Source organism: Oryzias melastigma, linkage group LG12, assembly GCF_002922805.2.
Source record: "Oryzias melastigma strain HK-1 linkage group LG12, ASM292280v2, whole genome shotgun sequence".
Classification (NCBI taxonomy): domain Eukaryota; kingdom Metazoa; phylum Chordata; class Actinopteri; order Beloniformes; family Adrianichthyidae; genus Oryzias; species Oryzias melastigma.
In genome coordinates, this window is record NC_050523.1 from 10,485,437 (window position 1) to 10,498,071 (window position 12,635).

General features: G+C 38.2%; 1 protein-coding gene across 1 annotated transcript; it reads right to left on the reverse strand.

Annotated features, from left to right (window-relative positions):
- Positions 1-6,426: 6,426 nt before the first annotated feature.
- Positions 6,427-11,473, reverse strand: rxfp3 (relaxin family peptide receptor 3). Its single transcript, XM_024298692.2, has one exon. It carries the CDS (start codon positions 10,988-10,990, stop codon positions 9,773-9,775), a length of 1,218 nt encoding a protein of 405 aa, XP_024154460.1. The 5' UTR covers positions 10,991-11,473; the 3' UTR covers positions 6,427-9,772.
- Between the last annotated feature and the right edge of the window lie 1,162 nt (positions 11,474-12,635).

Below are 12,635 nucleotides of genomic sequence, written 5' to 3' on the forward strand. Positions count from 1 at the left end.
ATCTTCTTAAATTAAACCAATCACCTCGACCCAAACAGTCCTTTTCTTTCATTTATTTACTGTAATGTTAAATTGCGTTTTAAATTAACAACTCATCTACAGTTTTTGTTTGGAAAAAGTTGTTTGTGTGACTTTTACATTATTTTTATTGATAAATATAAAGATTTTACTACAAAAAAATTCTAAAGTGAACAGTTTTCCAAAAAAATGTTTGTTTGAGTAACTTCTTGAAAAAGACTGTTTGTCCTGCACTGTTCTTTTGGCTTTTACTTGAGTAGATCTGTAATAAAAACTGGAACTCTTGCTCTTTTATATTTGACAGTATTTATATCCAAAAAGCTCCAGTTGACTTTAAAGTAAATGCAGACACAGCAGGCGCTTACTTTTAAGCCTGTAAATATAATAGTGTAAACAATATGTTTAATTGGGGAAAATCCCTTTTTTATTCAAATATTTCAATAAACTTATATTTATAATATTTACTGAATGCCACATGGGACAATCCGACTGTTCATTGTGGTGTAGTGGTTGCCTAACAGCAAGTAAGCCCTGGTTTGAATCCCAGCAGGGATTTTTTTAGTGAAGAATTTGCATGTTCTCCACATGTGTGTGTGATATATCTGCTCCTTCTTCCTCCCACAGCCCAAAAACAAGCTTCTTAGGTTAATCGGTGATCCCTCTAATTTGTCCCATGGGTGTGGCCCCGAGGTGGACTGGTGAACCATTCAGGGTGTACCTTTACCCTCGCCTGACAGTAGCTGGGATGTCTCCAGCAACCCCATGATCCTAAACAAAAACAAAGCAGGAATTATGGATGGATGGATGGATGGATGGATGGATGGATGGATGGATGGATGGATGGATGGATAGGTGGATGGATGGATGGAAAGGTAGATGGATGGATGGATGGACAGACAGACAGTGTGAAGGGTAGGTGGACGGATGGTTAGATGGATGGATGTATGGATGGACAGATCAATGAATGGTTGGATGAACAATTAATTCAAATATAAAAGGTTTAAATTTGATAAACTAGCTTGTGTCTTATCTCAAATAAATATAATTAATTTAACATCATTTTAATTTGTGATAAAACAAAAAAAATTTAAAAGATATTGAATATGGCCAATTTTCTGGCACAAAGCAAATGTGTGTTTTATTCAATAACCATCATACCTTTAGAGTCTCTGTATAAAGATTGTTTGTGTGGTAGAAAGCACGTCACAAGCAAAACAACCTGTAGGTGCTTCCCCCAAAAGCTACAGTGCTCCTACCCTACGGCAGTCTCAAACCAGGGCTTTAAACATGCAGCGTTGCCTCCGGGGTGGAGATTGCAACAGTTCTATCAAGGTTTGCTTAAAGCCCAACTGGGAGCCCATCAGCGTTTGTCTCCTGGCTTCGTCTTTTGGGGCCATCATCCAACGTTTGAGGCCTTCAGGTTTTGCCAGCAGCTAGCTGGACACCGGGCAGCAAACAATTTGGGCCAGAGCTCATTTTTTATACATTCATTATTGTTCAAATATAGATACATTTCTGCCAGCATGGACCTGCATGCAGCTTCAAACTGAATTGCTTCATAATAGCTGGACAACATAGAAAAAAAAATGTTTTTTTTTTTCATGGTCTAACATCAGCAACATTTTACTGGTTGACTATAAAAATATTAAAACTTTATTTAAAATAAAATATGATCTGAGATGTTTTTTGTTTTATTTTTCCACTGTGACAAATCTCATCACTGCAACAAACTAAGCTAAAAATTGATCAATTAAAAGGGTTGTGGGTTACTGAAGTCTCCGGTTCAAAGCCCACCTGGGGTTTGCATGCTCCTCCCCATCTGTGCATGCGAGGGTTTTCTCTGGGGACTCTGGCTTCCACCAAAAACATGCTTTATGGGTTGATGTATTATTCTAAAGTTTCCCAAGGGGTAACTCAGTAGTAACTGTAATGCTGGGAACATCCGCTTTGACTTCAACAGGAATCTAGCGGGTTTAGAATGATTGACAATGAGGGCTGCACTAGACGGAAAACATTTTTATATTGAAATGATAGAGTTAACAAAGTTCACTAAGTATCCAGCTTATAATTTCCTATTAACTTAAGGTTTACAAGAGTGATGAATACAGTTACGGTCCAGTTAAAAAGATTTATTCCAGATGTTCCAATTAAAAACTGGATTTTAATGAAAAAAAAATCCTCATAACAACCTAAACTATTAAAAAAATATATCAAAGAAAGAAAATTCTTCCAAGAACTAATTTCTTACCAATGACAAAGTCTAATTTCCTCACCTTTTTCCAAGAAAACTTTCTGCTGAAAGGACTACCATAGGTTAATATCACTAAAAATTATGAGTCAAAAATGGCTTTGCCTGTGCGGTACCAAGGATGCAGAGGTCTGATTTAGTATTCATTTCAAACCACCCAATTATATGCTCACAGGCAATGAAAAATGATTTTCTTTTCCATAATATATACCCTTCAACGCCGAAAGCAATTATTTTCATGTAAAAATATGTAGTGTTGATGAACAAGCATGACATTTTAGCTGTTTAATCATTGCCTAGGAGGAGTTCTTGGGTTTCTCCTCCTCTCGAGAGGGAATTCTTGTTCTCACAGCCGCTTGAGGTTCACTATAACTTACAGCTAAAGTCAGATTTGAATTTGAAATGTTGTTTTTAGACATCTCTGATGATCGTTAATGTCTCTCGTCTCAAAAAAGTAAAAACTGTGTTCAAATGGGAAGAAATACATTTTTTTCAAACAAATGTACTTATTTATTTTAAAGTCAGTGATTACACTTGTTTCATCTGATATTCAGAGGAGGGGATGCCGGTCTACTTACTCATTCCTCATTGTTTTGCTGTGTTTGGCGGATAAAGTCAGAGGGTACAAAAGTAAAAACCTTGAAAAAAAACAAAAAACAGATCATTAAACTACTCTTTAAGCCCTGTTTTCTTAGAAAAAAGAATCTTCAGAGGCAAACACTCAGTTTGCATCTACAATATTATTTCAGTTCACTCAAGGAAACCGAATAAGATTTCTGTAGCTTTAGAGTTAAATCTGTTGCTGCAATGTGTATAAAATACATCTGAAAGTTTAAATCTGTGACTTCTTTGCAACAGTTGCTTCTCAACCATCTGCCATGAAATAAACCGCTTTGATTTGGCACGCTCCCTTCGGTACACACTCCAAAACTCTTCTTTCAGAGAGTCTGGTAAAGTCAGACGGTCACGAGAGTGAAGTGCAGCAGGATCCTGGAGGGTTGGTTACTTCCGCGTTCATCTGGTGAAATTCTTAATTGAGTCTGTTGTGCTGCTTCAGAGTGTCCCTGTGGCTTCTTAGATCCATCATTATTCAGCTGGAAAGGATAGCTGAGATGTTTTCATTTAAACTGCATTTATTTTCTCCTAGCTGGCTGTGTGGTTTTGAATTGTTTACGTTACATCACAGAGGAAAAACTGGGAAATAAAAAAGCCAAATCTAAACAATAAACTTCTTAAAGGGTCTATATCTTGTTTTTCTTCAGGTTTTTAGACTAAAACACATCCACATATATGGCCATATATTACTTTTAGTACCTGAAAGAACAAATTCATTATGAAATATTAGTTATTTTCTACAGATTTTTCCTACCTTGAAGTAAGATGCTTCAGTCTCTGAGGCATTGACTTTTGCTGCTTGTAGGTGCCACACATTTCATGACCTTAGAGCAGGCCTCTGCATTCTGTCTGTGTTTTGCCCACAAAAAAAACAAACAAAAAAATCATCAGAACTTTTGCAAAGATGGATGACTGCACATACCATCCATCTGTCTTAAGCAGCTCCGGCTATTGCTATTGCTACACTGGTTTTAGTGATGGCCAAGGGTAGTGGCTGAGCTAGCTAAGCAGAGAGGCTAGTGGTTAAGAAACGCTAGCTAAGCGGATAAACTAGCAGCTGAGCTGAGCTAGCTGAGCGGATGAACTAGTGGCTAAGCACCGCTAGCTGAGCGGAGAGGCTAGCGGTTGTACACCACTAGCTGAGCAGAGAAGCTTGTGGCTAAACTAGAGGCTGAGCATCACTAGCTGAGCAGAGAAGCTAACGACTGAGCACTGTTTGCTAAGCTGCAAAGTTAGTGGCTGAGCACCACTGGCTGAGCAGACAAACTAGCAGATGAGCACTGCTAACTGAGAAGCAAAGCTATCTGTTGAACACCACTAACTGAGCAGTGAAGCTAGCTACTGAGCACCACTACCTGAGCTGAGAAGTTTGCGGTGTTCAGCCTCTAGATTAGTTACAAAGCTAGTGGCTGAGCACCGCTAGATGAGCAACAAAGCTAGCGGCTGAGCATTGCTAGATGAGCGGAGAATGTGCGTTTGTTTTAGTCGGGGGTGGTTCTGGCAGCGTGGACTCTTCCTGGAAGGGACCGTTCTCACTTTGTGTCATCAGCTTGTGAGAACTTTTTGTGGGTTTCAAAGGGGTTGGAGCTGTTTTTAGAGGAGTACTCAGAAATGCATGAATGGATCAAAATATCACTTCTGGGTTATTTAGTGAGGAATGAACATTATAATACACTTAAAAGCTCAAAAAGTTGATTTTGGATGGTATAAGCCATTTCAATTAAGAAGAAATGATTAAGAGTCTGTTGCAAAAACAAAGGTAAAAAACCAAGAGTATATCTAAGGGCTACTTTGTATTTTCACACTCATTGTGAACACAAGTGCTATAATTTTACAGAGTTGTATAAAAAGGAACCGCAGTTTTATAGTAACAAACTATCCTTTCTGTGTTTCCAAAGCCATCTTTTGTACATAAAATAAAGTTTTTATCCAAATTAAACATATCTACTGCAATATAAATCCTTTTTTAGGATTTATAAATAATTTTGCAAATTCACTACAGTTAAGTTTGCACCAAAACTAATCTAAAACTCTCCCCCATCTTCTCAGCCCTGTTTTTTTCCTTGGTAATGTGATGATGCATTCACAGCCAATGCGAATCGCGTGGAGAATTCACCTCTGTTTGGTTGCAGGGCAAATTCTGCTCCTGCTCTCGTGTCTAAACGTTTGTTCAAAAATCACATGCAAATTTGCCTATGGGAGGAGCTACCCTTCGCCTTTATTTAACTGCTATTTCATGGAAGACATTAATGATGTTGAGAAAATGTATTGGGTTTCTTTATTTTGAAGAGCTCTACGGAGGCACGGATGAGCAATTCTCCACGTCTGGGCTTACAAGATCAATCAGAGAAACTCCTATTGTGATGAGTTTCTGGATGACTGCAGCTGTCTTTTCTACTTTTGTTTCTCTGTGAAGCAGTTTGAGTCATTGCTGTCCACCATTGGTTCACAGATTTTGTAACAAGACACAACAAGGATGAATTTCTCTTCCATGTTAGTTAGAGACTCCACCCACTGATCCCATCATCAGCACCTCAGTACCAAACTCGAGATCCTAATTGTTTGACTTAATGTAAATAGTTGTTTAAGTTTCAACTTTTTCAGCTCTGGGTAATATACTGCATAACACATAATCAAATGTAGGATCTCATACCATGTGTTAACATTGACACAACATGGTAAACCCACCAAAAAAAATGAAAAAATAAATAACCGAAGAGATTAAACTCTGTAACTTCTGGTACGGTGGCCCTGATGTACAAATAATACCAAAAAAAAAATAAAAAAAATTGCGAAAACATTTTAAAAATCACAACGAGAAATAAAGAAGCAAACCAAAAAATTAAAAACATTACACTGAAATAAAAATAAAATTCCACAAGCCAAAACAAAATTCCATAAAATTGAAATAAAAAATCAAACTGAAACGTTTGTAATATTAAAATATTTTAAATGTTAAAAGAACTAAACGCAGGAATTATGGGACATCACTGATTGGATGATGACGCTTGATATTTGAAAGTTTGTTAAATGCATCTTTAATGTCCACACACTTTTGGAGGATGTCCAGTATCACTTCATGCCTGATAACTTTCATTGAAATGATGGACAAACATCATCATCCAATCAGCAATGTCCCAAAGTGCCTATATTTCCAATTTCAGTCAAAAAGAAAAAAAAAAATATTTAAAAAAACAAAAGCAATTTCCAGAAATCAAAATTAAAAGTTAACAAAAAAGAAACAGGAAAAAATAGTTACGAAGGACATCACTCACTGGATGATGACATCTGTTCATCATTTAAAGGTTTCACTGAAACACCTTAAATACAGATAGGAGGCGAAAATATAAGAAAAAAGAGTGGATTCTATTTAATATAACAAAAACTAACACGTTTAGTGTGTAAAAGTAAGTTAGACAAACATTTACAGATAGATGTATGTGTATTTATTCACATAACATTTTATGCATTCACATTACATTTTATTTACATAGTTTCCAACCCCAACTCTTAAAACTTTTGATGTGCTTTCAAAACCTCAATTATTTTCTTATTTAACCTTTTTTTTCAATATCTGTTTATTTTTTCATTGCAGTCACTACTTTTTTTCTTTTTTTTTTAGCTGCAAGAATCTTGATTTCTCACAATTTCCAACACAGCTACAGTAAGGCAACCCCAAATCATGACGCTTCCACCACTATGCTTGACAGCTGTCAAAAGGTGTTGCTTGTGCTTAAAATGTTTTCACCAAACACAACTTTTGCTTAAAAAAACTTACTTGTTTGTCTTTTTGTTGAGAAGAATACTGAATGTCTTGTTGTTTTCGGGATATCTTTTTTAAAATGAGGTCAATTTATTTTAACATTATCTGACGTCAAGGTGTGTCTTCTCTATCACTGTGAGAACACAATAAAGACACTGTCCTTGACTTGTAAATAATCTTTCTTGCATAATGAATTTAATTTTTCTTCTCAGATTGATGGGAGAAAATAAAAGAGTCCCTTTTCCTGGAGGAGAAGTGATGATAACCAATTAACCAGGCACATTTGAATGGCAGCACATGACATTTACTTAGCATTTAAGTCCAGAAGAAATTTGGATTTACTCCTTTTGCACACTGCATTTGTGGTTTGGCCCAGTTTTATCTAAAAAAAACAAAAAAAATAAACAAACATGATTTAAAATAGCATTTTGTTTAAATATTTGAAGGTTTTCTTCCCTCATATTCAAGGTATGTTTCCCATTCTAATTCATAAACTGAAAAAAAGTAAAAAAAAAAAAAAAAAATGTTCTAGCTGGTTTGTCTTGCAGCAGATTTAGTCACTTCCTCTTGGTCTCCTGGAAGAGTCCACCAGGATTTCAATTAAGATACATTTGAGAAAAAAAGAACAAAAGCAGACAGATTTCCTGGAATGTAAAGTGGTTTGAGCAAATGGCAAACTAAGTAAAACATCTGCTTCATTTATTATATATGACTTAGCATGATGTAAAAGAAAATAAAGGATTGCTTGTTTCAGCATCCCTCCTCTGAGGCACACTGAAAGCACACTTTACTTTATGGAGACGAGCAGAAAACGTTTGACTTATAGAGACAAATGGATCCCTTGAAGAAAGAGTCACAATGAATCGTAATTCTAATCAGTTTTCTTGATTATTTTAGGAGGCAAAGGAGGGGAAGGCACAACGTGGTAGCTTTAGGAGAAGTTAATCGATAAAAGTATGGGGTTTTGAAAATTGCATCTTCAATAACGATTAATTTTATAACCTTGATTTGCAGCTTGTGTTTTATTGATAAGTTGTATTGACAAAAAAAAGGAGAAATTATTTTTAATTTTGATTTTTTTTCTTGTAGTTATGAAAAACAGAAAGAAAATTTTAGGAAATACAGGGCAAAGCCATTGAAAAAATTTAAACATTTTTAGATTTTTGGCCGAAAGTGGTCCTCAAGTACTATTAAAGTGCTATTTTAAGGGTTTCTTTGTATTTATTCACAACAGAATTGTGTGTAATAATAGAAATCATGTTGTGTTTTTCTAAAAATATCCACAAAACAGAAAGATGTTTGGTAATCTCTGTGTTTGAACACCATCCCATGTTTCCTATAGGACAGCAGAAATGCTCCTCGTCACAGAGCATCTCTTTCTGTGTCTGCTTTGGAGCTTCGTACTGAGAAAGATCAGCGCCACGCTGACATTTCAAAGCTTTGTGTCACTTTTGTCAACTCATATCACTTCCATGTTGACAAAGACACCCACAGCAACTTACAGAGTTCCTTAGAAGCGTTACAACCTGAAAGATTTGAAAAAAAACAAACATTGTTCGGAGTTCAATTTCAAATCAAAGGATCTTCTCCAGCGCTGTGGGAGAACTATTAGGATTTTTGCACATCTCTCTGGGGGAACACTTGCAGTTGCATCTGAATTTCTAATCCTAATTTTTATTCTGCTTTTTTTCTTGTCCTCATAGGGGAATTTAACCGTCAGATAAATCATCCCGTGTGCTGCAGCGATGTGTGTTCCACATTCGACACCCACACAACAGATCGCTCGACTTTACTGGTTTAATAGCCAGGTCCTGTGACCATTAGCCATTTATTTCTAATAGGATTATTATGTTTGCATCTATAAATTAAAAAAAGTATTTTTGCTTTCAGCTTTTTAGTTAAATAATTCATTGTTTTTATTTTAATTTTGGGAGTTTTTCATCTCAATTCATTATAGTGAGAATCTTTGCATGACTTCCTCATTGTTTCATCTCAGCAGGAAGTCAAGTGATGACAGAAGGATGCACTGCAGGACTCAAAAGTCTTTTTTTTTTTTTAAACAAAATGCATTAAGTCTGGTGATTATATCAATCATGGACTCTTTAGGAAATCTGAACAGTTAAATAGACTATTAGTGTCATTTAAATGAAAAGATCCGTGTTAATGCAGCAGATTTGACAGGGATGTGGTGATTAAGTTGCCTCTGGTCCATTAGAAGTCTTCTTGGCTAATGGATGTGACAGATTTAGACATAAAAGAGAAGAAAAGCATATCCTCTGAACATTTGCAGCTCAGTCTCTGATGTTTATTGTACTTAAAAAATGTTTTGTTTTTCTAGTTGGAAATAGAAAGAGTGATATAAGTTTTGTGGTTTGACTAAATGATGCAGATTTTTTCTCCTCTAAATGCAAAACGATCAATCTTTCACTCTTTTTTTTAATTTTAAGAGTAAGAGAATACATCACTAAAACGCTAATTGCAGTTTTCTTTCTCTGATGAAAAAAACTAAAAGCATCTGATTCATTCAGCTTTTGAGAAAACTGTTTCCCTTTCTTTTATTTATCATTCAGCGATTTAATTGAAGTGCTTTTATTCTTACTAAAAATCTACGAAAAAATGGTTCCATTTCTCCTTAGTCTTTCATATCTGTGTTTTGGGTTAACTTTTATTGCAGGTTACAGTCAGAGAATGCATAAATGGTGCTCTCTTTCATCATCAAGTCTTTTTCTTTTTCAGTTTTGGAGCAATCGTCCTTCATCAGAGATCCCTGTCGCTTAAATGTGCTCAGCACCATTCTGAGAGGCTCGTTTGATCCATTTTGATTCAGTGGAGCATGAGGAAACTGCGGCACTTCAGTGATGGATGTCATTCTGGGGAAAAAAGAAGTCTCAACGCACTTGATACGTCTGTTCGTCAGGTTGTTGGTTGGTAACGTGACCTGGATGACTGAGAATCTCCATAGACACATTTTACATACATTTTTGACACAGTTTAATGGACATTAAACCCCTATTTCCTGCTGCTTTTAAAGAGCAAGCATTAGTCAGAGGGGATAAGCTGTTTGACAAAACTTTTCAAGCTGCGGTGGTTAATGCGCAAAGACACAGAAATCTCCCAAAGCCGTCAGACTACGTTGCGTTATGCTGGGGGTCTCGCCTGTCGTTGTAAATGACGGCCCCAGGGGGGAAAAAGACCACAGGCGGCGTGGCTGGCGCGTTAATGGGCACCAGCACCTGCCCTTGCTCGTCCATCTCCGGCTTTGTGGTGGCTGTGATGGGTCTGATGGTGGTCAGCGTCGGAGACGCCATGCGCCAGAAGAGAATTTTCAGCGCTTTCCGGAACTCCCGCCGCATCAGGCAGTACAGGATGGGGTTCAAGCAGCTGTTGGAGTGCGCCAGGCACACGGACACGGGGAACACGTACACCTGCATGGTGTAGTAGTCATACGTGAAGGGAACCACGTTGAGTTTGATGAGGATGCCCCAGGCTGTCAGCGCTTGATTGGGCAGCCAGCAGAGGAAAAATGACAGAACTACGATGGTGACGGACCTGGTGACTTTGGCGCGCCGTTTGGCGCTGGAAGTGTTTATGTTTTTGGAGGTGATGAAGCGCAAAAGCAGCAGGTAGCAGGCTGAGATGATTGCCAGGGGCACCACGAAACCCAGCAGCACTTTTTGGGAGTGGTAGAGTCCCAGCCAGAACTGCGCGGTGCCGTTGGCTTCTGGGAATTTAACGAGGCACAGGTCCTCCCCGGAAACCGTGGCGGTGGTGGAAAAAACGGCGTGCGGCAGCGCGGCGGAGACGGCGGCGACCCAGATGAGGAGGCTGATGCAGCGCGCGGAGCAGCAGTGCGTCCGCCGCCGCCTGCCCTTCAGCGCAGAGGCCAGGGAGCAGTAGCGCGCCACGCTCATGGCCGTCAGGAAAAACACGCTGGCGTACATGTTCATAGCTGTCACATAAGAGACAATCTTACACATGGCTTTCCCGAAAGGCCAGGTGAAGTCCAGCGCGTTCTCCACAGCCCAAAACGGCAGCGTCAGGACGAACTGGAAGTCCGTCAGCGCCAAACAAGTTACGAAAAGGTTGATGGAGGATTTTCTCCACACGTGCTTCGTCTTCATTAAGTACAAAACTAATAAGTTTCCAACCAGACCCAGCGCGCAAACCAGAGAGTAAATGGCAGAAATTGTAATCCGCACAACAGCCGCTCCATCTCCAACAAAATCCGCTCTGCCAAAGTCTCCGTGAGAGCTGTTGGTGCTGTTGAAGCTGCTCAAGTTGGAGGCGACAGAACGGACTGTCCCGCCCGAACCTTCCTCGTTAGGGTCGGTCAGTTCTCCCGACATATTACCTCTTCCTTCGGAGAGCGTCCAGCAGAGTCATGCCCTAAAAAAATAAACAATCCTTGGTTTTTGGTCCGTGCGTAAAAACCTCCAAACGACGCTTCAGGCGATCATTTACAAACACGCAGACACGGCAGCAGCGTGGGGATGGAAACGTTGAAAGTGGACGGAGCGGATGTTGTTTGAGACACTTTGGCTCATCGGGGTGTCACGTTGCGCTGAGAGTCTCCGTGCGTGTCATGTCTCAAGGAGTGGAAAATGCGTCCTGACGCAGCGCCAGGGGCGCGCAAACTGGCGCTGTCCGTGGTCCTGATTAAACGTGGGAGCAATAAAAGAGGGGAAAAATCCGTTTCAAAATGTATTACTTGCAGACAAAAGCTCTAAAATCGAAGGGAAAGTGGGTGACTAACAACAGTTATAGTATAAACCAGCTGCACGCTTTCTTTCTCTCTTTCTCCCTCTTTCCATCCCCTCTATGTCCTCTTCTCTCACTGGTTTATGTCTAAACAAACACACTGTAGTCTATTCCAAATATGTGCAGCCTTTTGACCCTTTACCAAACCTGGACACTCAAATTTTAGGTTCCTATTAGTGTAACTCCTAAAAATGACTTTTTTACGATCTTGGAGTTGGGCACAATAAAAAAAAAATACTTAATGTGATCATTTTTACTCATTTGTTATCTTTCCATTGAATAAAGCAATGATGTTCAATGCAAATTGTGCAGCAAAATAGATAGAAAATATATACCTTGCCATTGTTGCTACTTGAATCAACACTTTAAGCAAATCTATTGTCAAAAGTCATCATAATTTATGTTTTCAGTTATGCACAACTGAGTGATTCTATCTAATGTAACTAAAAATCAATTAGTAAAGCAAAAAAAATAATGAAAAAATGTATATTTTATCACCTTTGGTTTCTAAGACTGCAGCTAGTTTGCTTGTAAAGGAAGTTGTCTTTATACATTTTTTAATAGTTTAAAATGAGGCCTCCCACATACAAAATACACTTATTTAGAATCTAACTTCTAAAGTGAGAGAGACACGTTAATCAGAATTTATCCGACCCAGTTGTAAAATGTTGTGAAAACTGTAACTGGGTGTGACAGAGGAAAGTCTGAAGGGATCAACCAAAAATGCAAAAATTAGAGCTCTAACATTCAAAATGGCTGATTTAAGCCCCGCCCTCTGATATGAAAAGTAATTAAAGTAGTTTACAAGAAAGAAAGTGTAAAAATACTACTAATAAGCACAGAAACACATATTATTATTATTATTATTATTATTATTATTAATTATTCTTTAGTTGAAAAAAAATAACAAATTCATATTTTTATTAATCAATGCACCCTGTTTGAATTAAAAAACATCTTTTTATGGATCTTTGAGTCTCAGTTTTTCGTGGAGGAGCTCCTCGTGTCTTCCCTGTGGTAAAAAGATGTCAGATCATAGTTATCAGGTTAGTTGTGATCCTAAAAATAACTGGTTCCTTTTAATTTCTCGCTCCCGGGGAATGTGGTTCTGCCCCCTCAGCAAACATGACACAGAAACTTTCTGCTAAAACGTGTCACTTTGAAGCTTAAGCAGACAGGGTTTCAGGGCTGCCTCAGCTCTCCAAAACTTCAAGAATTACAGTATACCGAGGG

Excerpts from the sequence above, each read along its gene's own strand:
- rxfp3 (XM_024298692.2), bottom strand. The coding sequence starts at position 10,990 with ATGTCGGGAGAACTGACCGACCCTAACGAGGAAGGTTCGGGCGGGACA.